The sequence below is a fragment of the Martes martes genome, assembly GCF_963455335.1.
Source record: "Martes martes genome assembly, chromosome: 5".
In the NCBI taxonomy this organism is placed as follows: domain Eukaryota; kingdom Metazoa; phylum Chordata; class Mammalia; order Carnivora; family Mustelidae; genus Martes; species Martes martes.
Genome location: NC_137892.1, coordinates 93723599 through 93749752, shown reverse-complemented (window position 1 = coordinate 93749752; position 26154 = coordinate 93723599). Strand labels below are relative to the sequence as shown.

General features: G+C 38.4%; 1 protein-coding gene across 3 annotated transcripts in view; it reads left to right on the top strand.

Moving 5' to 3' along the window:
• The window catches only part of SEC24A (SEC24 homolog A, COPII coat complex component), a 64518-nt gene that overhangs the window by 31306 nt on the left and 7058 nt on the right, over positions 1 to 26154 (top strand). For all 3 annotated transcript variants that reach the window (XM_080803703.1, XM_080803702.1, XM_080803701.1), the window contains 10 exons: positions 1182 to 1291; positions 3068 to 3180; positions 5262 to 5380; positions 12740 to 12795; positions 13889 to 14095; positions 15238 to 15358; positions 15688 to 15846; positions 18761 to 18934; positions 21292 to 21402; positions 24016 to 24191. In XM_080803703.1, the coding sequence (XP_080659829.1) occupies positions 1182 to 1291; positions 3068 to 3180; positions 5262 to 5380; positions 12740 to 12795; positions 13889 to 14095; positions 15238 to 15358; positions 15688 to 15846; positions 18761 to 18934; positions 21292 to 21402; positions 24016 to 24191 (1346 nt within the window). The remainder of the gene's footprint in view (positions 1 to 1181; positions 1292 to 3067; positions 3181 to 5261; positions 5381 to 12739; positions 12796 to 13888; positions 14096 to 15237; positions 15359 to 15687; positions 15847 to 18760; positions 18935 to 21291; positions 21403 to 24015; positions 24192 to 26154) is intronic.

Sequence of the window (26154 nt, the reverse complement as noted above, 5' to 3'; positions counted from 1 at the left end):
CGGTGGGGCATGTGACTCTTGCTTTTGGGTAGTGAGTTCAAGCCCCACATTGGGTATAGAGCTTACTTTAAAAAAAAAAAAAAAAAAAATTAAAAAAGAAAATTGGGTCTCTGTTTGAAAGGAAATTTCATTAAGCATTGGGAAATGGGGAATTTAAGAGATTTTTAAAGACCATTCTTACGTTTTTTAGGAGTAAAGTGAGCATAGAATAAGAACATAATTTTTACTCTCTAATAATTTAGAAAATGTATGTATAGGGTTTGGTATGCCTTTAAAATCTTATGTATATGTGCTTTAGAATGTAAAATAAAATGATAATAAAGGTAGGAGTCATTTTAGTATGCAGCCCAGGCCATTTCATAAACTATGGCTTACCTTTCAACAGGATTTGAATTTCTAAACAGTTAATGGGAAGACAGGGGCAATGATAATTTAGAAAATATTCTTTGACCACTAGTATATTATAAGTAGTAGGTAACTGATACTCCATAAAGGCCTCCTTAATTAATGGAAGTCACAGAACTGTTAGGCTTTAGCTTTAGCTTGTATTTTTACCATAGATTTGTGGGGCAGCCAGAGTCTGTACATATTGTGTCAAATGTTAATATTTGTGTACCATTATGAAATTTAAGACAAAGTTTAGTCTCACATTTAAGATAATAATGGGTATTTAATGAATTTTTATCATCCTTTCAAGCTGTTTTAGGAAAGCAGTTTTAGGGAACCTGGGTGGCTCAGTGGGTTAAAGCCTCTGCTTTCGGCTCAGGTCATGATCCCAGGGTCTTGGGATTGAGTCCCGCATCGGGCTCTCTGCTCAACAGGGAGCCTGCTTCCTCTTCTCTCTTTGCCTGCCTCTCTGCCTACTTGTGATCTCTGTCAAATAAATAAATAAAATCTTTAAAAAAAAAAAAAAAAAGAAAAGCAGTTTTAGCAAGAATTAAGACAAAGAGTATATTAGAAGGTAGGAAGAGAAAAATCACCGTTATTGTGGCTGTAAAAGCAAGACATACTTGGTGCTATTGAGTGTGGGGGAAACTTGAACTCAAAAACAGTGTATTTATCCTTTAATATTTAGTCTATATTGGCTTATCTATAAATCCTGAAAATAAGAAAACGTCTAAATGCAAGATACATCAAACTTAATCCTTTCAGTTTTATCATTGAATGTTGTTGACTTATAGTTCCTGAGGAATTCATGTACAACCCTTTGACTAGAGTTTATGGAGAACCTCACAGAAGACCTGAAGTTCAGAATGCTACTATTGAGTTTATGGCTCCTTCAGAATACATGGTAAGCTTTCATTTTTATGTAGCGTATTTATTTAACACTGGGCTTTAAATAAAACATTGTAGCATTCTATAACAAAATTGTATGTTTTAAAATCTTATATTTGTTCATTATAAATGTAATTTATTATATAAGGGTAAATTTGAAAAGTAAAAGCATATGTAAAATTTCACCTATATTTTTTGTATATCAATCTAGAAATTTGAAATATAATACCAGGATCATATTTACTTTTAGGTCACTTCCAGTTTTTTTCTAACAATGTTGTGATAAACGTTCTCTTGCAAGTACTATTATTACGCACTTGTATGAGTATCTGAGGTCTTGCATTTTTAAAATAATAATGAGGCCTAATGTTTCGTTAGCACTTTACATTTTATTAAGCACTTAAATATTTTTGATCATCACAAACAACCATCCGATTTAAGCTAGGTCAATGCTGTTAATCCTGCTTTACAGATGTGAACACAGATTAAGTGACTTGCTAAATATCCTTTAAGTACATGGGAGTAAAAATCCATGCCTTTTGATTTGCTTATGCTTTCACCATGCCATAATTGCCAGAGGGAATATAAAGATAAGATTTCACATCAATTTTTTATTTTTTTTTAAACATTTTATTTATTTACTTCACAGAGAGAGAGAGAGAGATCACAAGTAGACAGAGAGGTGGGCAGAGAGAGAGGGGGGAAACAGGCTCCCTGCCAAGCAGAGAGCCGAATGCGGGGCTCAATCCCAGGACCCTGAGATCATGATCTGAGCGGAAGGCAGAGGCTTAACCCACTGAGCCACCCAGGCGCCCCAATTTTTTATGTTTTATTTTACCTTATTATGTTTTTGTGGGGTAATCTCTGGGCAATGGGAAATAGAAATTATGAGGGTTCATTTTCTTTTGACCGAGAAAAGTTCATTGTAGAAGACAGTTTTGTGACACTTAAATGGTTGGTAATAGTTTTCCCTAGTATAGCTGTCTCTTTGTTGAATTAAAACCAAAAAATCAGAAGATGCATCTGTTCTTTTGTATTGGCTGTGTGAGGTGTCTTTTATCTCCCAGGGTTTGGAAAACTGACTTCCTTTAAATTTGTAAATTTGCCTATTGCAAGATGTTTTGCACCTTCTCCATTTATTTCTTAGGTGACAGATGTTCTGAATCTGGCAAGTGGTCTGTGCAAAAAAATACAAAAGTTAGTACACTCCAAAAAAAAAGTTAGTATACTACATGCCCAGTTTTCATTGTGGTTATTTGATGCTTTTTTATTGACTTGAGGACAAATCTTCGAGTTTGGAATTTTAAAACATAGTTGTACATTTTTATGGATCTTGACTAAAATGCGTTGGTTAAGAAACCAGCTCAGGCTAACTTGATTTGTCACTTACACAGTTTTAATTTCCCTAAATTGTGAAATATAGTGTATACATGGAAAAGTCTATAAAACAAATGTGTAGGTTACCAAGTAACTGTAAACACCTGTGTTACTAGTACCATGCAGGTCAGAAATTGAACATTGCTGTACTCCCAGAAGCCCTCTGACAGTAATTTCTCTCCTTGTCCCTAAAGAAAAACTCTTCTGACTTAGGGCAATCACATCTTCATTTTTCTTTTTCTAACTCCACATCTGAAAACAGTATAATATAATTTGTGTATTTTTAGAACTCCTGTTATTTCTATGTTATTTTCTTAATCCATTATTGTTTATTAGTGTCTCCATTTAATCTACAGATGGTAAGTTTAGATTTAATCCTGTTAAAGGTCTTTAATGAGATCTTTCTTTTCTTCAGTTACGACCACCTCAACCTCCAGTGTACCTCTTTGTATTTGATGTATCTCACAATGCAGTTGAAACTGGATACTTGAATTCAGTTTGCCAGAGTTTGTTGGACAATCTGGATTTGTAAGTACCTTAATTCAGCTTAAATTTGAAACTACTGTTTGCAAAATGAATTAATGGTTTCAAAATACAAAAAATGCTATATATAATTATGTTCTAAATGTCCATTTAAATTGGTTTGTTAATTTCAGGCCTCATTCTCTCTGACAAACATAAATTTTTTTTTAAGATTTTATTTATTTATTTGACAGAGAGAGAGGGGGAAGCAGGCTCCCCCCTGAGCAGAGAGCCCAATGCGGGGCTTGATCCCAGGACCCTGAGATCATGACCTGAGCCGAAAGCAGAGGCCCAACCCACTGAGCCACCCAGGCCCCCTGAGAAACACAAATTTATTTTAACTTTTCATTATGGAAAAATTTCAAACTACTAGTAAATAGAATGTAGGGAACTTCCAGGTACCATCCCTCAACTTTAGCGTTTTTATGTTCATTTGTTCTTGTTTCATCTAATCCCTCCCATACACAAACACTTTTTCCCCATGAGTATTTTCACTCAAATCTCAGCCAGCATATCTTCTTACCTATAAATAACTGCAATTATTTTTTAACCCTAAGATACAAGTATCACAGCAAACAAAATTAGCAGTAATTCCATAATATGATTTAATACCTAGCTCAATTTTTGATTATGTCAGAAATGCCCTTATTGTAAGTTTGTTGAAATAAGAATCCAAACAGTGTATACATGTTGCATTTAGTTGTCATATCTATTAAGTCTCTTAAAATATCTGTACTTTAAATGGTTCTTAGATACTTATTGTAACCTATAAAAGCTAGTACGACTTTTCACTGCTGTGAAATGTAGTGCTCTTGCATAGTATAGAAGAATGTGAAGGATCATATCTTATCAGAAATGGACTAAGTCCCTCACCTGGGCGAAAGGAGCCTCCTTATTCTTGCCAGCATTTGTATTTCCTTTTTATTTTAATTTTAATTAATTAATTTATTTTTAAAAGATTTTATTTATTTATTTGGCAGAGAGAGAGAGAGAGAAAGAGATCACAAGTAGGCAGAGAGGCAGGCAGAGAGAGAGGGGGAAGCAGACTCCCTGCTGAGCAGAGAGCCCGATGCGGAGCTCGATCCCAGGACCCTGAGATCATGACCTAGGCGAAGGCAGAGGCTCAACCCACTGAGCCACCCAGGTGCTCCTAACTTTTTATTTATTTTTTTAAGATTTTACTTATTTATTTGAGAAAGAGAGACCATGAGCAGGGGGAGGGGAAGGCAGAGCAGGCTCCCTGCTCACTGCAGGGCTTGGTTCCAGGACCCTTGAATCGCTACGGGAGCTGAAGGCAGATGCTTAACTGACTAAGCCATGCAAGCACCCAGTATTTGTATTTTTAATCAACAAGAATGAAAATTAGTTTGTCTCTCTCCTTAAGAAACTGAAGGTCCACATATTTAAGTTCTTTAAGACAGATACTTTTGGTGCTCTTAAGGTGAACAATATAAGAGATTTGGGTAAACTTTTTAAAAGATATGCATTACGTTAATTTATATTTTATTTTAGGGGTACATGGGTGGATCATTGGTTAAGCGTCCAACTCTTGATCTCAGCTCAGGTGTTGATCTCAGGGTCTGAAGTTCAAGCTTTTTGGTGGGCTCCATGCCTGCATATACACACATACATATATATATTATATACACATAGACACATGGATATATTATATTTTACAGTTGCTAAATGGTAATTTTTTGTTAAATTAAAACTTTTTGTTAAAATCATCTACAAAGTTCACTATAAGAACATGAAAAGGTTTATATATACATTCAAGTATTTTTTTTATATACCATTTCCTATGTAATTTATGTAACTTTATATAGGTGTAGTGAGTTTTGGATTGCTGTATTATTGCAGGGTTTTATTGATTGTTTGGCTTACATGTAACGTTTTTACTTTGAGTAGGTTCTGTTTTCATACTAGTTAAACATTGGGTGGATTAAGCATTTATTTTGGGACAATTTCCATAATACAAAAGTATTTTGTATGATATATGTTATATGTTAACTCTTCACAGATATTTTTATATATGTATGTATATGGAAAAACTTGATGCAATACTCTTTTGAGTTTGTTTGTTGTAGGCTTCCTGGAAACACCAGGACAAAAATTGGCTTCATTACATTTGATAGTACAATCCACTTCTACAGTCTTCAAGAAGGTCTCTCTCAACCTCAGATGCTAATCGTTTCAGATATTGAAGGTATATATACTTAAAATTATTGAAACGCCTTAGGAGTTTTCAGTTTTATAAATATATCATGAATATTTGACATTATGTATGTGTGTATGGTGTATATGATATGACTGTACTATATTGAGGAAAAAGAGCTTGAGTATAAAATCATAAGCTTATTGGAATTGTAAGAGTCCTTTAGTCGAATTCCTCATTTTATAGAAGAGAAAACAGTAACAGAGGTAAAGTGAATTCTGAGGCAACAAAAATAAGTTAATGTTCAAACAAATTAAACATAGGTTTCTTTTTCCCTTCTTACTCATTCATTCAAAAAGTATTTGAGGAGAGACATATAAAAGTAATGGGACAGAATAGGTTTATTCCAGGAATAAACCCTCACATATATGCTGAACTGATTTTTCTTTTTAAGATTTTATTTATTTATTTGACAGAGATCACAAGTAGGCAGAAAGGCAGAGAGAGAGGAGGAAGCAGGCTCCATGCTGAGTAGAGAGCCCGATATGGGGCTTGATCCCAGGACCCTGGGATCATGACCTGAGCCGAAGGCAGAGGCTTTAACCCACTAAGCCACTCAGGTGCCCCTGAATTGATTTGTTTTAAGAATTTACTTATTTATGGGGTGCCTGGGTGGCTCAGTGGGTTGAGCCTCTGCCTTGGACTTGGGTCATGATCTCAGGGTCATGGGATCAAGCCCTGCATTGGGCTCTCTGCTCAGGGGGGAGCCTGCTTCCCCCCATCTCTCTGCTTGCCTCTCTGCCTACTTGTGATCTCTCTCTCTGTCAAAAAAAAAAAAAAATCTTTAAAGAATTTACTTATTTGGGGTGCCTGGGTGGCTCAGTGGGTTAAAGCCTCTGCCTTCGGCTCAGGTCATGATCTCAGGGTCCTGGGATCGAGCCCCACATTGGGCTCTCTGCTCAGCAGGCAGCCTTCATCCCCCCCTCTCTCTGCCTGCCTCTCTGCCTGCTTGTGATCTCTGTCTGTCAAATAAATAAATAAAATCTTAAAAAAAAAAAAAGAATTTACTTATTTATTTGACAGAGGGAGTACAAGTAGGCACAGCAGGAGGGAGAGGGAAAAGCAGGCTTCCTGCTGAGCAGAGTCTGATGTGGGGCTTGATCCCAGGATCACAGGATCATGACTGTGACCTGCGTTGAAGGGTCTTTAACCAACTGAGCCACCCAGGCAACCCTGATTTATTTATTTATTTTTATTGAGAAAGGCGGGGAGGGAGCATGTGGGCACAAGTCCAGGGGCGGGGGGAGGGCAGAGGGAGAGAGAGAGAGAGAATTCCAAGCAGTCTCCATGCCCAGTGCAGGCCCGACATGGGGCTCAATCCCACGACCTGAGATCAAGACCTAAGGTGAAAGCAAGAGTTGGATGCTTAACCAACTGAGCCACCCAAGAGTCCCTATCCTGAATTGATTTTTGACAAGCATACCAAGACTATTCAATGGGGAGAAGACAGCCTTTTCAACAAATGGTTCTGGGAAAAGTAAACATGCAAAAGAATGAAGTTGGACCCTTACCTTAAAGCATATTAAAGAGGAGGAAGGGGAGCCTGGGTGGATCATTTGGTTGAGTGTCTGTCTTCGGCTCAGGTCCTGATCCTGGGGTCCTGGGATAGAGCCCCACACTGGGCCCCCTGCTAAGCAGGGAGTCTGCTTCTCTCTCTGCCTACCCTCCCACCATGCTTGCTTGCTCTTTCTCTCTCTCTCTCTCTAATAAATACATGTTTTTGGAGAAATCTTAAAAAGAAGGTGGGGGAGGCCTGTGGGGCTCAGGCCCCACATTGGGCATAGAGCTTACTTAAACAAACAAACTAACTACAAAAATAAATGGTTAAGGTGATAAATTTTCTGTATTATGTATACTTTTCCGCAGTTAAGAAAAATTAATAACTCAAAATGGATCGTAGGGACGCCTGGGTGGCTCAGTTGGTTAAGCCGCTGCTTTCAGCTCGGGTCGTGATCCCAGAGTCCTGGGATCGAGTCCCGCATCAGGCTCCTTGCTCGGCAGGGAGCCTGCTTCTCTCGCTGCCTCTGCCTGCCTCTCTGCCTGCCTCTCTGCCTGCTTGTGTGTACTCTCTCTCTCTGGCAAATAAATAAAATCTTAAAAAAAAAAAATGGATCATAGACTAGAGTGTGAGATTAAAACTGATAGTAGAAAACAGAAGTAAATCTTTGTGACCTTGGATTAGGGTGTGATTTCTTAGATATGACACCAGAAGTACAAACAACAAAATAAAAAATGGCTGGCTCACTTGGTAGAGCATCTGACACTTGATCTCAGGTCATGAATTTGAGCCCCATGTTGGGTGTAGAAATTACTTTAGATACAAAGAAAAAGGAAGGGGTGCCCGGGTGGCTCAGTGTGTTGGGTACTCTGCCTTCGGCTCAGGTCATGATCTCAGGGTCCTGGGATCGAGTCCCGCCCGCATCAGGCTCTCTGCTCGGCGGGGAGCCTGCTCCCTCTTCTCTCTCTTTCTGCCTGCCTCTTTGCCTACTTGAGATCTCTGTCAAATAAATAAATAAAATCTTGGAGAAAAAGGGAAATAGATAATTTGGCTTCTTCAAAATTAAAAAATAATTTTTGAAAAGATTTGTTTGTTTATTTATTTATTTATTTAGAGAGCAAGTACACAAAAAGGGGGAGGGTCAGAGGACAGGGAAAGAATCTCAAGCTGACTCTCCTGAGCACGGAGCCCTACGTGGGACTCAGGTTCCCAACCCTGAGATCATGACATGTACATAAATCAAAAGTTGGCCGCTTAACCAAGTGAACCACCCAGGTACCCCCCAAATTAAGAACTTTTGTGTTTCACAATCAAGAATGTAAAAAGGCGGGTGCCTGGGTGGCTCAGTGGGTTAAAGCCTCTGCCTTTGGCTCAGGTCATGATCTCAGGGTCCTGGGATCAAGGCCCACGTCGGGCTCTCTGCTCAGCAGGGAGCCTGCTTCCCCCTCTCTCTCTGCCTGCCTCTCTGCCTACTTGTGACCTCTCTCTGTCAAATAAATAAATAAAAAATATTTAAAAAAAAAAAAGAATGTAAAAAGGCAACCTCAGAATGAGAAAATATTGCAAATCATATATCTGATCAGGAGTTTATATCTAGGGGCACCTGGGGTCGGTCAGTCATTTGAACGTCCTTTGGCTCGGGTCAAGATCCCAGGGTCCTTTGGCTCAGGTCAAGATCCCAGGACTGAGCCCTGCATTGGGCTCCTTGCTCAGTGGGGAGCCTGCTTCTCCCTCTCCCTCTGCCTGCTGCTTCTCCTTCTTGTACACATGCTCTCTCTCTCTCACTTGCTATCTTTCTCTCTCTCTGTCAAGTAAATAAATAAAATCTTAATTTTATTTTATTTGAGAGAGAGACAAAGAGAGAAGAGAGAGAGAGCACAAGCAGGGTGAGGGGCAGAGGAAGAAGCAGACTCCCAATAAATGGGGAGCCTGATACGGGCTCAATCCCAGGACCCTGAGATCATGACCTGACTGAAGGCAGATACTTAACCAACTGAGCCACCGAGATGCCCCAATAAATAAAATCTTATTAAAAAACATAGGAATTTGTGGAGCACCTGGGTGGCTCTGTGGGTTAAAGCCTCTGCCTTCGGCTCGGGTCATGATCCCGGGGTCCTGGGATCGAGCCCCGCATCGGGCTCTCTGCTCAGCAGGAAGCCTGCTTCCCCCTCTCTCTGTCTGCGTCTCTGCCTACTTGTGATCTCTCTTTCTCTGTCAAATAAATAAATAAAATCTTTAAAAAAAGATATAGGAATTTATATCTGCATTATAGAAAGAACTTCTACAACTGAGCAAGAAAAACACAATTTAAAGTGGGTAAATGATTTGAATAGACATGTCTCTATTCAATACACAGTATTCAATATTTTCTATAAACAGTTGGCTGATAAGCACTTGAAAAGATGCTCTGTGTCATAAGTTATCAGGGAAATACAAATGAAAAGCACGATGAGACTAGTTAGAAAATCTCAGATTCAGAATTCAAATTGTTTTTGCTGCTCTGAGCATGTCTATGGATGTCCATAGAAGCAGCATGAGTATTGGTTTTGGGGTTACAAATAAATATTAGTGAGTAGGGGTACCTGGGTGAGCTCAGTTGGTTATGGGTCTTGCTCAGAGGGGAACCTGCTTCTCCCTCTCCCACTCCCCCTGTTTGTGCTCTTTCTTTCTCTCTCTCACTCTCTGTCAAATAAATAAAATCTTCCAAAAAAAATTTTAGAGGCAAATTGGCAAATACAGAATCCATAAATAGTGAGGATTCACTGTACATCTTTAAAGGGCAGTAGTTGAAGAGAGCCCCTGTTTCTGTCTTGGTTGTTTTTAATCTCACAACAATTAGCCCGGTTATTCATTCATTCCCTAACCAGATAATTATTTTGCATGAAATAAAATTGCTGAATAGGTGATTCTGATGATGGGCCAAATTGTGAATTCACTGATAAGGTCCAGCTTCTCAGTTTTATACATAAGCTGATGGGTGGAGTTTCCCTTGCTGGATATCATATAGCAGGGATTAAAAAAAAGATAGTAACAAGTAAAGTATTTGCAAGAATGTGGAAAAAGTGGAACTCTCAGACACTGCTGGTTGGAATGGAAAACATTGCAGCCACTATGGAATAGTCTACCACTTGCTCCAAAAGTTTATAAACATAGAGTTATCATATGACTGAGCAATTCTAGTCAATATATATATATATATACACACACTCAAGAAAAGTAGGAAAATGTGCAGGTGGATGTTCATAGCAACATAGCCAAAAAGTAGAAAAACCCTAATACCCATTATTTGATGAATGGTTAAATGAAAAGTATATCCATACCATGAAATACTATTTGTCAGTAAAAAAGAATAAAGTACTGATAGGTGCTGCAACATAGTGAACCTTGAAAACATTATGCTGAATGTCAGAAGCCAGTCATAAAGTACCTCATATTGTGACTCTTTTTATATTAAAATTTTATCTATCTATTTTAGAAAGTGTGTGTGTGTGTGTGCGCGCGCGCTCGCCATGTGTTATGGGGGATGGGACATGAGGGAGGAGCAGAAGGAGAGAGAATTCCAAGCAGACTCCCCCGTGGGTGCAGTGTCCGACGTAGGGCTTGATCTCACAACCCCGAGATCATGACCCTGGGACCATATTCTGAGCTGAAATCAAGAGTTAGTTAGGCGTTGGACTGTTGGTTTCGTCTTGGATCATGCTGGGCATGGAGTCTGCTTGGGGTTCTCTGCCTCTCCCTCTGCCACTCACCCCTATCATGCATTCTCTCTCTAAAATAAATAAACTACATATTTTTAAAAATATGAAATGTCCAGCATAGGCACATCCACAGACAGACTGGTGGCTTCCTAGCACTCTGGGAGTTGGTAGGGATATGAAGAGTTCACATGGTGTTTCCTTTTGGGATAATGAGAAGGATCTGGAATTAGTGGTGATGATTTGCAATTCTGTAAATATATAAAAACATCACTGAATTGTTATCTTCTATAAGGGTGAATTCTATGATACGGGAATTATATCTCAATTTTAAACATTTTTTTAATTTTTAAGATTGATTTATTTGAGAGGGAACTAGAGAGCATGTGGGGGGACAGGCAGAGGGAGAGAGTCTTAGGCAGCCTCCATGTGAAGCGTGGAACCAACCCAGCATGGGGCTTGAGATCACGACGTGAGCAGAAAACAAGAATCAAACGCCTGACTGTGCCATTCAGGCACCTCAAAACGTTCTTTAAAGAAAAAAATCTAAATAGTCAACTGTCAACGAGAATTTTTTCAAAAGATTTTTCTAATTTATTTGAGAGAAAGAGAGGTGAGGAGGGGGAAAGGGAAAGAGGGAGAGAGATAGAAGCAGACTCCCTGCTGAGCAGGAAGCCTGATGCGGGGCTCAGTCCCAGGACCCAGAGATCATAACCCAAGCCGAAAGCAGATGCTTGACCAACTGAGCCACCGAGGTGCCCCAACTGTAGAATTTTTGTGTGGCAGCTAAAGTAAATATTTAATGTTACAGGGACGCCTGGGTGGCTCAGTTGGTTGGGACGCTGCCTTCAGCTCAGGTCATGATCCCGGGGTCCTGGGATCGAGTTCCTCATCGGGATCCTTGCTCGGCGGGAAGCCTGCTTCTCTCGCTGCCTCTGCCTGCCTCTCTGCCTGCTTGTGTGTACTCTCCCTCTCCCTCTCTCTGGCAAATAAATAAAATCTTTAAAAAAAATTAAAAAAAATATTTAATGTTACAAATAGTATTTTAGTATTATTTTTCATGAACATTATAATGAGCCTTTAAAAAAAAAAGCAAATAATACCAATATGTGGAAAGTAAGACTTCTTATAATCCTTCACCACCACCCACAGTTTGCTTCCTTTTTTTTTTTTTTAATTTATTTGACAGATAGAGATCTCAAGTAGGCAGAGAGGCAGGCAGAGAGAGAGAGGAGGAAGCAGGCTCCCTGCTGAGCAGAGAACCCGATATGGGGCTCGATCCCAGGACCCTAGGATCATGACCCGAGCCGAAGGCAGAGGCTTTTAACCCACTGAGCCACCCAGGCACCCCAGTTTGCTTCCTTTTAAAGGAAGAGAATTTAGTTCCTAAGTAAGAATGAATTTGAATCCTGAGGAGCTCATCTGAAGTGGTCAGTTAGCATACCATCTGATTTACCTGATTTTATAGTCTCATGAGTATAGGCTCTAGTTGGGACCTTCTTTATGAGACAGTATGTGCTTTTTGAATGACAGAGCTGTTGTTGGGCTCCATTACTTCTTTGTAAAGACCTAGCATTCTTGTGTGTCATCTTAGTCAACATTTTTTTTTAATGCCAAGACTACTAGTTTCATGGGCTAATAAGCAAGAATGTAAAGTAGGATTCTAAACTCTTGTCTTTTATTTAAGAAGCAGAGCACTTGTGCAAACCTTTACTGAGTGTTTACAGATCAATATTTTCTAATTAGGAGCCTATTTACCTTTTATATGGTAACATAAGTTATAATAAATACCTAAATCAATGCTCCTTTGGTGGCTTTTTGAATATAGGTAGACAGTGCTTATATAATAGAGGAGGTCACTTTTCTTTAAATTCTGAGGGTGGTTATTTTTTTTTTTTAAGATTTTATTTGTCAGAGAGAGAGCACAAGCAGGGGGAGCAGCAGACAGAGGGAGAAGCAGGCTCCCTGCTGAGCAAAGAGCCAGACACCAGACTCTATCCCAGGATCCTGATATTGTGACCTGAGACAAAGGCAGATGCTTAACTGACTGAGCCACCCAGGCATCCCTGGGGGTGGTTAATTATATCAGTGTTAAATGTTTGGAACATCTTTAACAATTAAGTTTTGTTTGAAAGAAATATTTATTTATTTTTTCAGATGTTTTTATACCTATGCCAGAGAACTTATTAGTAAATTTAAATGAAAGTAAAGAGGTAAGTTACATTTTCTTATCTGACACATTTTTTTGAAATGTTGAAGGAATGTATTTTCAAAATGAACTTTAAGTACAGTTTTTTTTCTTTCTGAGGCATTTCTAAGATGTGTAACATTTTATATTTGCTGTTAGTTAAAATTCATCAGATGAACAGATCTTGAGTTTACCCTTGAACTGATGGCTCTTAAGTCTAACGTAGCAAGATACTTTGTAATAGGGTAGAAGATAAGCCTATTTTGTAAAGGAAAACCTGAAGGAAACCTGCCTTGCCACCATTTGGGAAATGGGGAGGGTTGCTCAGATAAGCTTCTGGTCACTACGTAGAAGCACTTTAGCTAGGCTGCTTTCAGTGCCCTTTGCTTTTCTGATTCACAGAGTGTCATTGGGGTCAGTTCAGAAGAAACTTATTCCCTGCCTGGAAATTGCCATGACATAATACAGTGAGAGGTGAACAGAATGTGTCTGAAGGGGGGATGTTGTCTACCCTGTACATGCATATATGCCGTAGGGGTAACATTTTAACTAGCAAGTCTATGGTCTCAGCTGTTGGCAACAGTCACTTCACCATAGTGTGAAGTACTTTTTTTCCCTTTAACTCTCCTTATTTGTACAACCTAACCTGAATAGGTAGTAGTTTTTCATTTTGTTTTTCTTTTGTAGTGGTATTACTAGTTGGAAAATTTACTGGCTATCTTAGACTTTTCAATAGGGAAGAGTTAAATCGCTTTGGAACTGAAAAGAATAAAGTGTGTAGAGGTGATTGAGAAGGCCGTGTTTGATGGCATTAAAAGAAATCAAATCTAAACTGTGATGGTTCTTTTGGATACATTTTGGACTTATAGTCTTGCTGGACTACTGCATGTGCAAGAACTGTAAGGCCCCAATTTTGATTTGTCTTGCTTGCCAATTTATAATGTTGACTTAAAATGGCTTTCTTGTCATTTGGCCAACTTCATTGTTTACTGTACTGTCTGTAGATTCTCTGACCATCATCATGACTCAGTGTCTTGTCTACTGTATTAGTTATTGACTTTTGTGGAAGAAGTTTTTAATTGTTAACATCTTTGAGTTTTCTTGCTTTATTTTACAAGCTTGTTCAAGATTTACTGAAAACTTTGCCACAAATGTTCACCAAGACCCTGGAAACCCAGAGTGCCTTGGGTCCTGCACTTCAGGCTGCCTTTAAGCTGATGTCCCCAACTGGTGGTCGAATGTCTGTCTTTCAAACACAACTTCCTACTCTTGGAGTGGGAGCCCTGAGACCACGAGAGGAGCCCAACCAAAGGTCATCTGCTAAGGTTAGAAAATCATCAAATGTATGTTACCATATATTCTGGCACTCTGCTCTGTCCCTTGACCACAAAGCCTGTTCATTTATTTTTCAGTTGTGGAGAGGAGGGAGTATAAGAAAAGAGACAAAGCATTTCTCTTTTATGTCGAAATTTCTATTTTGTTACACTTACCACTTGATTCACTCTTATTTTTGGATCTTTAGCAGGCCGCTAGCAGTGCAGCCTGCCTTTAATAAGAAATTCTGGCAGTCTAAAGAATATACCTTTTAGGAACAAAGTAGAATGTGGGTGACCGCTAAAAAGTAGTCTGCCTTATTGACTGCCATGGATTGCTTTTGAGCACTTTGTGTATATAAACTTGGTTTGAGGTGTGTATTGTTCAAAAGATGATGAGAGTTGCTGTATACTGTAACGATGGTGGTGTCAGTCCTGGGGTCAGTCTGTCTAAATTCTGCTTTTTGTTTTATCATTTTTACTACTATTTTTTAAAAGATTTTATTTATTTGTGATAGAGAGCACAAACAGGGGGAGCAGCAGGCAGAAGGAGAAACAGGCTCTCTGCTGTGCAGGGAGCCCGATGTGGGGCTCGATCCCAGGACCTTGGGATCATGACCTGAACCAAAGACAGGTGCTTAACTGACTGAGCCACCCAGCCATCTCTCAACTGCTTTTTAGATGTATGAGCTTGAAGAATTAATTTCTTTGCCCTTCTGTTTCCTTATGTTTATTTATAAAGTGAAATAATTATAGTACTTGCTTTTTATAATAGTTCAAAGATCTACATAGATATTACACATGAATTGTTTAGAACACTTTCCAGCATTCTAAGCATTTAACAGATTATTGAAATTAGCGTAATAGATGTATTTCTTTTTAAAAGTAGAAAATAGAAAATCCTTAAGCAGTACATGTTTTTTACTGAGAAAACGAAGAACTGAAAAGAAAGTATTTTTAGCATGCCCAAGGATAATTGTTAACATCTTGGTATATATATATACCAAGAAATAGGTTTATATATATATATATATATATATATATATATACACACACACACACACACACACACACACACCAAGAGATAGGTTTTAAAATTTTATGACAATTTAATAATTAAAAATTTTTTCTTTCTTGTTATTTATTATTAACAGGAGATTCACTTGACACCATCCACTGACTTTTATAAGAAATTAGCCTTAGATTGTTCTGGTCAGCAGGTAGCCGTGGACTTATTCCTTCTCAGTGGACAGTATTCTGACTTGGCTTCTCTGGGTGAGTTCTTCCTCATGATTATTTTTCTCAAATGAATGTGAAAATGACATTTATATGATGATACTCTAAATAAAGGACAAAGTGAAGGCATTTTTATTCCTTTGAGAGAGTTAATCAGTCTGTTATAAACCTTTGGTCTTCAAACATTTATTTATATATTTCTGAATGTTTATAATAGAGAGATTTTATACTGCTATTTAAAAGGATGAAATACTATTTTTTTGATAATACTTTGGGAGGCTGAGGCAAGATTGATTCAAACACCAGTAGTTTTTTCATGCAATAATAGTTAATTACAGAATTTTTAAAAAGTATGTGTTTTCTTCCAGGTTGTATTTCTCGGTATTCAGCAGGTAGTGTCTATTACTATCCTTCTTACCACCATCAGCAGAACCCAGTACAAGTACAGAAATTACAGAAGGAACTACAGAGATACCTCACTCGAAAGATTGGCTTTGAGGCAGTCATGAGGATTCGGTGTACGAAAGGTGGGGGCATTTTTTTCACACTTACATAGATGTGTTGCTTTTGATATCAGTAAATAAACATTTTCAGCTAACGTTATTTCATAAGGTTTGCTTCATAAGAAGGGGTGCCTGGGTGGCTCAGTGGCTCAGGTAATGGTCTCAGGGTCCTGGGATCAAGCCCCACATTGGGCTCTCTGCTCAGCAGGGAGCCTGCTTCCCCCTCTCTCTGCCTGCCTCTCTGCCAACTTGTGATCTCTCTCTCTCTCTGTCAAATAAATATATAAATACATACATACATCTTAAAAAAAAAGTTCATTTTATAAGAGATTTTACTTAAACTAATGGAATATGAAATTAAGAATAGGGAAGAGAGGTACCTGGCTGGCTTAGTTGCTAGAGCATGCAACTCTTGATCTCAGGGTTATGAGTTCAAGTCCCACATTGGGCGTGGAGCCTACTTAAAAAAAAGAAAAGAATCTGAAGAAGCATTATAAAAGAAAATAGAAACTTTTTTTTTTTAAAGATTTTTTTTATTTATTTGATAGCGCACAAGCAAGGGAGCAGGAGAGGGAGAAGCAGGCTCCCCACTAAGCAGTGAGCCCAGTACAGGGCTCGATCCTAGGACCCTGGGATCATGATATGAGCTGAAGGTAAAGACTTAACCCACTGAGCCACCCAGGCACCCCAGAAAATAGAAACTATTTTGAATGTACTGAAAGCCACTGAATTGTACGCTGTATGTGTGATTTTTATGGTATGTGAATTATATCTCTCATTTTTATTTATTTATTTTTTTTTAATTTTATTTATTTGACGGACAGAGATCACAAGTAGGCAGAGAGGCAGACAGAGAGAGAGGGGGAAGCAGGCTCCCCGCCGAGCAGAGAGCCCGATGTGGGGCTCGATCCCAGGACCCTAGGATCACGACCTGAGCCGAAGGCTGACACTTAAACCACTGAGCCACCCAGGTGCCCCTATATCTCTCATTTTTAAAACATTGGGGGCGCCTGGGTGGCTCAGTGGGTTAAAAGCCTCTGCCTTCGGCTCAGGTCATGATCCCAGGGTCCTAGGAAATTGTTCCTATCAGGTGCCTGTTTCTTCTATGAAATAGCCAAAAAAAAAAAAAAAAAAAAAAAGATATCAATATATAAGGATCCATGGACCTGTCCACTAGATAGATGTTGAAATCTTTCCGTCAAACCATGTGTCAAATGAAGTTCTCTATTATCTGTCACTGTAATAAAAAGAAAAAACGGTTGAGTAAAACAGCTGACAATAAAGCCTTTGTAATATGTAAGGTATCAAATACTTCTATAAGGTTGCCACATCTCCAAACAACTCAGGTAGTAATGTCACTCGTCACCAGTTAGTTACCAACTAGCTTTCTGTTTCTGGTTCTTGTGCTCTGATTGGCTGGCTATAGATTGGAGGTTCCTGCTACCCCCTCTTTGGGTTCAATTAATTTGCCAGAGAAGCTTATAGAAATCAGAGAAACATTTTACTTTCTAGATTACTGGTTTATTATAGAAGGATGTAACTCAGGAACAGTCAGATGGAAAACATGTATAGGGGAAGGTATAGAGAAAGGGAAAGGGCATGGAGCTTCTGCAGCTTCCATGTTCTCTCTGAGCACTCCACTCTCCCCAAATCTCTGTGTGTTCACCAATCTGGAAGCTTTCCAAAGGACCTCTCCTACTGGGTTTTTATGAAGGCTTCTTTACATAGTTGTGGCTGATTAAGTTATTGGCCATTGATGACTGACTCCACCTCCAGTTCCTATCCCCTCCCCAAAGGTTATTGGTGGGGGACAGGTTGGACTGTAATTTCCAACCTTCTGATTACATGGTTGGGTCCTCTGGTAACCAGCCCCCATCCTTTAGTTACATAGGTGCTTATCAAAGATCACTCCATCAACATAGCAGAAGATACCTTTGTGAATTTCATCACTTAGATCGTCCTAAGAGTTTAGGAGTTCTGTGCTGGCAATGAGTGAAGATCAAGTACCTATTTCTTATTATAAATCACAATATTACATGAAAACTTTTTTTTTTAAGATTTTATTTATTTATTTGACAGAGATCACAAGTAGGCAGAGAAGCAGTCAGAGAGAGAGGAGAAAGCAGGCTCTCCATGGAGCAGAGAGCCCGATGTGGGGCTCGATCCCAGGACCCTGGGATCATGACCTGAGCTGAAAGCAGAGGCTTTAACCCACTGAGCCACCCAGGCACCCCGCAAACTTTTTTTTTTAAGTAGGCTGTACACCCAGCATAGGGCCCAGTGAGGGGCTTGAACTCACAACTCTCAGATCAAGAGCTGAGCTGAGATTAAGAGTTGGATACTTAACTGACTGAGCCACCCAGGCACCCCTCACATCTAAACTTCCCCCCACCCTTTAAAAAAAATCTTAAAAAAAATTTTATTTATTGGGGCACCTGGGTGGCTCAGTGAGTTAAAGCCTCTGCTTTCAGCTCAGGTCATGATTCCAGGGTCCTGGGATCGAGCCCCGCATCGGGCTCTCTGCTCGGCAGGGAGCCTGCTTCCCTTCCCCCTCTCTGCCTGCCTCTCTGCCTACTTGTGATCTCTGTCTGTCAAATAAATAAATAAAATATTTTTTAAAAAAAAGATTTTATTTATTTATTTGAGAGAGAGCAAGAGTGAGAGAGATAGCATTCACAGAGGGAGAGGGAGAAACAGCCTTCCTGCTGAACAGGGAACCCAACACAGGGCTGGATCCCAGGACCGTGAGATCATCATCCTAGGGGAAGGCAGACCCTTAACCAACTGAGGCAACCAGGCGCCCAAAACTAAACTTTCTCCCCCGCTCCACAACTAAACTTTTTAATTTACTCTGTCAGTCTGATAGGTGACAAAGATAAAATGTAAGTATCTATATATTGCCTTATGTAAATCATCTTGATAAAATTTTCTCTTCTAGGTCTTTCCATTCATACTTTCCATGGGAACTTCTTTGTTCGGTCAACAGACTTACTGTCTTTGCCTAATGTAAACCCAGATGCTGGGTATGCAGTACAGATGTCTGTGGAAGAGAGTCTTACTGACACTCAGTTGGTTTCCTTTCAGTCTGCACTCTTGTATACATCCAGCAAAGGTAAATTGGTTTTGTTTGTTTGTTTTTATTGTGGCAAAGACATATAACATGAGATCTACACTTTTAACAGATTTTTAAGATTACAATCCAGTGTAATTAACTATAAATTCACTGTGTTGTGGCAATGGTAAATTTTTTTATTTGGTCATGTATTCTTTGCCTTATAATAAATGCCCTCTCCTTTGGAGATGCTCACTTCTATTAAGCCAGAAGAGTATTTCTCATCTTAAGAGCTTTGTTGCTATTCCTGGTAAAGCGAAGATGTGTTGTATTTATTTTCCTTAGCCATTTTTTTTAAAGATTTTATTTATTTATTTGACAGACAGAGATCACAAGTAGGCAGAGAGGCAGGCAGAGAGAGAGAAGGAAGCAGGTTCCCCGCTGAGCAGAGAGTCCGATGCGGGGCTCGATCCCAAGACCCTGAGATCATGACCTGAGCAGAAGGCAGAGGCTTAACCCACTGAGCCACCCAGGTGTCCCCTTAGCCATTGTTTTTAACAGATATTTACTGAGAGTCTACTTAGTGTCAGGCTGACTGTTTAGAAAAATCTTAGTATTGTCAGATTGTTTTTCATAACGATTTCACCAGTTCATGGTCCCATCAAGTGCCCTTTCCATTTCAGCCTCTGATTTTGTGTGTGTGTATGTCTCTGCATGTCTCTCTGTATGTTTATTTGTTGTTGCTGATAGGCTAATTATTGTAACTGTTTTCCTTTAACTCTCACTGTTTTTGGCTAGAATAGAAACTCTAAACAGTGTTACCCTTTTTTGCAGATATTTCTCCTTTTTAAAAGTAATTTAATGAGCTCCTCATATGTACATTTTCATCATTCTTCATGTATCAGTACAGGTTGTAGTATGAATATCATCTCTAGTTTTTTTTACTTGCTCTGTTTCATTAGTGTTCAAGGTTTTACTGGTTAGAAATTTTTATTTATTTTATTTTTTTTTATTAATAAATTTTTTTATTTTAATAAACATATAATGTATTTTTATCCCCAGGGGTACAGGTCTGTGAATCGTCAGGTTTACACATTTCACAGCACTCATCATAGCCCATACCCTCCCCAATGTCCATTTCCCCACCACCCTCTCCCGTCCCCCCTCCCCCCCGCAACCCTCAGTCTGTTTCTTGAGATTGAGTCTTTTATGGTTTGTCTCCCTCCCAATCCCATCTTTTCATTTTTTCTTAAAAATATGGAACGCTTCACGAATTTGCGTGTCATCCTTGCGCAGGGGCCATGCTAATCTTCTCTGTATCGTTCCAATTTTAGTATATGTGCTGCCGAAGCGAGCACTGGTTAGAAATTTTTAAAAGGTTGACATGATACCTGATATTCGATGGTTATTAAAAAGTTTTTGTTTTTCTGTATTTAATTGATTTTTATTGTGGGTAATTACTAAAGAGAAAATAATTGTATTAATTGATTTTTTAAAAAAGTTTTTTCTGCTGGGTGTGGTGAATAAACAATCTTGGAACACTGAAAAAATTAAATAAAAAGTTTTTTCTGTGATTAAAGAGGAAAGTATAAAATTTCTTTGGACTTTAAATGTCAAAACAGACTCTAGAACACGTATGGAAGTAATGTTGTCATTATGTATGTATTCATGTATGTATGTAATTCATATATACAATGTATGTAATTCAAAATTTGTATTAATAAAAAAGATAAAATAACCAAAAGATTCAGAAAAGAGATTTTTAAGCTAACATGTTACCACCATTTGATTATGATCCCTTTTCAATTGTAACTTGAACAAAAAGAATTTTTAAAAAATTTTTATTTATTTGAAAGGGAAAGAGAGAGAAGGAGCACAAGTGGAGGGGAGGGGCAGAGGGAGATGGAGAAGCAGACTCCCCACTGAGCAGGAAACCTGAACCAGGGCTTGATCCCAGGATGCCAGGATCATGACCCTGAGCCTTATTATCTCAGGGCAGATGTTTAACCAACTGAGCCAGTCAGATGCCCCAAACAAGAAGAATTTTGTAGTGAAAAAATAAGAGGGCACCTGGGTGGCTCAGTCAGTTAAGCGTCTGCTTTTGGCTCAGGTCATGATCCCAGGGTTCTAGGATTGAGTCCTGCATCAGGCTCCGTGATAAATGGGGAGTCTGCTTCTTCCTCTGCCCTTCCCTCCCCCCACCGCTCGTGATCCCAATCTCTCTCTCAATTAAATAACATCTTTAATGAAGAAAACTCTGAAGTTTGTTTCTTTTTGTTTATTTTTAAAGTTTTGATACTATCTCTGCACACTGAATAACCCTTTTTGGTTCTAAATTAAAAAGAAGTGATTCCAAGAAAATACAAATTCTTTGATATAGTTGTGGCCTTACTATCATTTTTGTCTTTTCCGCAAAGGTGAAAGAAGAATTCGTGTTCATACTTTGTGTTTGCCTGTAGTTTCAACTCTGAATGAAGTCTTTCTTGGAGCTGATGTTCAAGCAATTTCAGGGTTATTGGCCAATATGGGTAAGAATCATTATCAGCTATTGAAAATATTTCACAAATATAATAACATTAGAAAAATCCACTTAGTTTTTTTTTTTCCTTTAAGTACCTTTAAAGGTTTCAGTGTTTTAAAACTTCTGTATGCCTCCTAGGTAACTACTTGAATGAAAGGATCTCTTGCAGGTAACCTTATTTTAAAAAAAAAATTTTTTTTTAAAAGATTTTATTTATTTATTTGACACAGAGAGAGATCACAAGCAGGCAGAGAGGCAGGCAGAGATAGAGGGGGAAGCAGGCTCCCCGCTGAGCAGAGAGCCTGATGTGGGGCTCGATCCCAGGACCCTGGGATCATGACCTGAGCTGAAGGCAGAGGCTTTAACCCACTGAGCCACCCAGGCGCCCCTATTTTTAAAAAAATCTTAAGAGCTTTATTGGGATATAATTTATATACCACTTCACATAACCCATTTTACCTAACACAATCCCACTGTTTATAGTATGTTTACAGAATGGCGTGGCCCTCATCTCAACCTGATTTTAGAACATTTTATCACCCCAAAAAGAACCTCATGGCCATCAGTAGTTACGGCCCACTACTCCTTCCTCCTTCCCTCATTGGTTTTAGGCAGCTACTAAACTGCTTTGTATCTCGTAATCTGCCTACGATGGGCTTAAATATCATATTTTAGTTAATGTTCAATTTTACTAGTGGTTAATAGCTTTTTAATGAGTTCTATAACCTGGATTACAAGAGACTTTGAATTGTAAAGATCTTTAGTCTTGGAGTCTTGGAATTCAGGAGTAAAAACCAATTTACTCTCACAGATAAGTTTGCAGCCTTGGCCAGATCACATGAGCTAGAAGAAAATTTACTGATACCTTCACTTCTTTACTTCCATATCAGATATAGTTGCCTTTTTGGGTCTTTTTCAAATACATAGAGCTTAACATCATTTTGATTCTTAATTTTTTTCTCCTTCAGGAAAGATGCCATTGCATCCATTTGCTTCACACTCAGATCTGTCAATATTAGGAATAATTACTCATTTTGTCACATTTCCTATTGGGAAATTTTTTTCTTTAATGAAGCCTGATAAAGAATCCAACCCTGTTTTAGTCTCACATGCTGTTGAAGGTTAAAGGTCTTGACCTAAGAATATGAGGATCACTACCTTTATTTTTTGTTGAACTAATACTTTTTAGTAATCATATGGTCATTCTTATTATCTTTATTATCATCAACAAGAACTATAATTCAGGCAGTATTTGTAGATTTAAAAATTTTTCACAATTTGCTTCACAAATATTAATTTTATTACTAAATTTCCTTTATCCCAGTATGTACCTTTTTTCACATTTTATCAAAACCTTAAATCAAGAAGTCTTCAATTGAAGTCTTAAGAGTTACTCTTGGGGTGGGGCGCCTGGGTGGCTCAGTGGGTTAAGCCGCTGCCTTCGGCTCATGATCTCAGGGTCCTGGGATCGAGTCCCGCATCGGGCTCTCTGCTCAGCAGGGAGCCTGCTTCCCTCTCTCCCTCTCTCTCTGCCTGCCTCTCTGTCTACTGTGATCTCTCTCTGTCAAATAAATAAATAAAATCTTTAAAAAAAAAAAAAAGAGTTACTCTTGGGGTTCCTGGGTGGGGTCAGTCTGTCAAGGATCCATCTCTTGGTCTCAGCACAGGTCTTGATCACAGGGTCATGAGTTCAAGCCCCTTGTTGAACTCCAAACTTGGTGTGGAGCTCACTTTAAAAAAAAAAAAAAAAAAGAGTTGCTGTTGACCAGGTAACAGTGGTCTTCTTTCTTGGCTATGTACAAATTTGGTTATAGCAGTTAATATCATTACTCTATTGATTGTATTCTTGAGACCGCATGAATTGAGTTTAGTTCAAGTTTGAGAAGTCTTCAAAACAATAACAGTTCTTTTAGGGGGCGCCTGGATGGCTCAGTGGGTTAAACCTCTGCCTTCGGCTCAGGTCATGGTCTTGGGGTCCTGGGATCAAGCCCCGCATCGGGCTCCCTGCTCGGTGGGGAGCCTGCTTCCCCTTCTCCCTCTGTCTGCCTCTCTGCCTACTTGTGATCTCTCTCTGTCAAATAAATAAATAAAAATCTTAAAAAAAAATAGTTCTTTTAGTATTTAAAAAAAATTTTTTTGGAAACATTTTTTTCAAGTATACAGAAATGCATATGAACAGTGGCATGACCGATGATAAGAATCATCTGAGTAGCTCCCTGAGAGCTCTTTCAATAAATATAAAATTCTCTGTGAAGAGAGAATGTATGTTTAGTTACAGAGTTTTTTCTTTCTCTGTGTTATATAACATAAGATGGTAGATTATAATTAATAACATCTTAGATCCAGCAAGGTACAGTTTTCCCATTTTATAGATAAGCTCATGAAGGTTAGATTCCTTGCCATATTGTCATACAGCTAGGAAATAGAGACCCATTTCAGGGGAATTTGGTTTGATTTTTCAAACTATGTGCTTTTAATGCTTTCCTTGGCTGCTTATCTATGTAATAAGTTGGAGAGAGAATTTATATAATCAAAAAAATTACATCTCTTCTATCCTTAACAGTGGGGTAGCTAAATTTCTCTTTTTTCTCTTGTTTGTCCCTACCTCTGTCTCTGTTAGCTGTTGACAGGTCTGTGACTGCCAGTTTGAGTGATGCTCGGGATGCCCTAGTGAATGCTGTCATAGACTCTCTTTCAGCTTATCGTTCTTCAGTTCTAAGTAACCAGCAGCCTGGACTCATGGTTCCTTTTTCTTTGCGGCTTTTCCCACTCTTTGTGTTGGCTCTCCTTAAACAGGTAAGAGAATCAAAACCAGAAACTAAAACAGTGAAAATGTCAGTAGCCCAAATTTTTATCCTGTGAGCCACTAAACACTGTATGTATTACTTTAAGACATTAAAGTTTTCTGAGGACAGTGACTTTGACTCTTACTTGAACCTTGAAAGAATTTGTCACCTAATAAATTCATAAGATAGTGATTTAAAGCATGTGCCATATGTAAGAGATGTAAGAGATGTTCACCAAGTATTCATTGACATTATCAGAGATGTCAATGATCAGTTTTTCAGTTTTCCAGAACAAGAGCTATATGTTTTATTGCTCATATAAGAAGTCACACATAACATAAAACTCTTCTGTCCTGCTCTGTCCAGCATTTCACCCACATACTACTACTTAATCTTATATTTTCCCTCTCATACATGTGCACCTATTTCCATGACCTGCATTATACTTTCCTATTCCTGTGTTTGAGTTTAAATGTTACCTCTCTGGCAGTTGCCTTTCCTTCTATGGTCTTGTAAAGTTTTTTATTGGATATTAATTGCTTGTCTTCTTTGCCTGCCCTTTGCCCCTACTGCTGGTAGGTAGAGGAGGCTTATTTTTCCAGTATCCAAAATAAAATGTCCAAGCTTGTATACTTAAGGTGTGAAGTTTATTAATTTTAAATATATATTATAAATTCTTAAATCTATCAATTAAATTTTATCAAAAAGCTCATGTTAATAAATCACCTGGGAGAGCATCCCAGATTCCAAAATTGATGGAAACTACAAAAATTGTCAATTTGTATATTTTTCTGAACTCCAGGATTGACTTGTCTGGTGTATGTCATCTCTTCTAGGGAAAAAGGGCAACCCACTCATCCTAACAGAATGGCTTTTGGATCAACTTCTAGCTTCTTTAACTCAAATTATGTATTCCCACTTCTGAATATAATATAAATGCATAGAAATTACATAAATGCTTAAATTTTAATACTTAAAAATCTGAGCTTTTCCCTCTTTAGGTCTTTTGTTAAATGTTGTCCTTTTACTGAGGCCTGCCTTTCCCGATCTCCCCATTCAGTGTGCAGTGTTCTAACCTATATTCTTTACTTCTTTACCTAATGTTCCTAACCTACATTCTTTACTTCTCTTCCCTCCCTTTTCTCCATAGTTTTTAACACTAACATATCAATATTTTGCTTATTTATTATTTATTTTTCCCTTACTAGGATTTTTTGTCCGTGAGGGCAAGGATTTTTATCTTTTTTGAAAAGTTACCACATTGTCCCATCACCTAGAAGAACAATTCTTAGTACACAATGGACTATCAGTAAATAGTTATTGAATGAATAAATAAACTTTCCTTCTTCCATTTCTCATAATATTCTTTTTTCTTTCTTAATGACTGTTAACATACTAATTTAAAAGATCTTGGGGCACCTGGCTAGTTTAGTTGGTAGAGCATGCAACTCTTGATCTCAGGGTTATGGGTTTGAGCCCCATGTTGAGTGCAGAGCTTACTTAAAAATAAATCTTTTTTTTTTTTTACTTAAAAAGAAATCTTAAGAGCCTTGGGGCCTGATTCTGGCTCCTTCAGTAGAGCATGCCAGGTTATCAGTTCAAGCCCCATTTTGGAAGTAGAGATTATTAAAACAAATAAACAAAAAACTTAAGAGCCTTTTCCAATCTTTATTTATAGCACTTCCACTTGTTTTAATACATCATCTCATTGCTGCTAGCTCTTTGCCTGTTTCTACAACTTTCTATCAGTAGGAATGCTTACAATTTTTTTTTTTTAAGATTTTACTTCTTTTAAGTAACCTCTGCACCCACTCTGGGGCTGGAACTCACAACCTCACAATCGAGAGTTGCATGCTGTACCTACTGAGCCAGCCAGGAGCCCCAGGAATGCTTGAAACCCTACCCCAAAACTTCTAATACTCTCCATGAAGCTAATATATCAGTTAAAACTCAGTACTTAAACATCAGTAAAA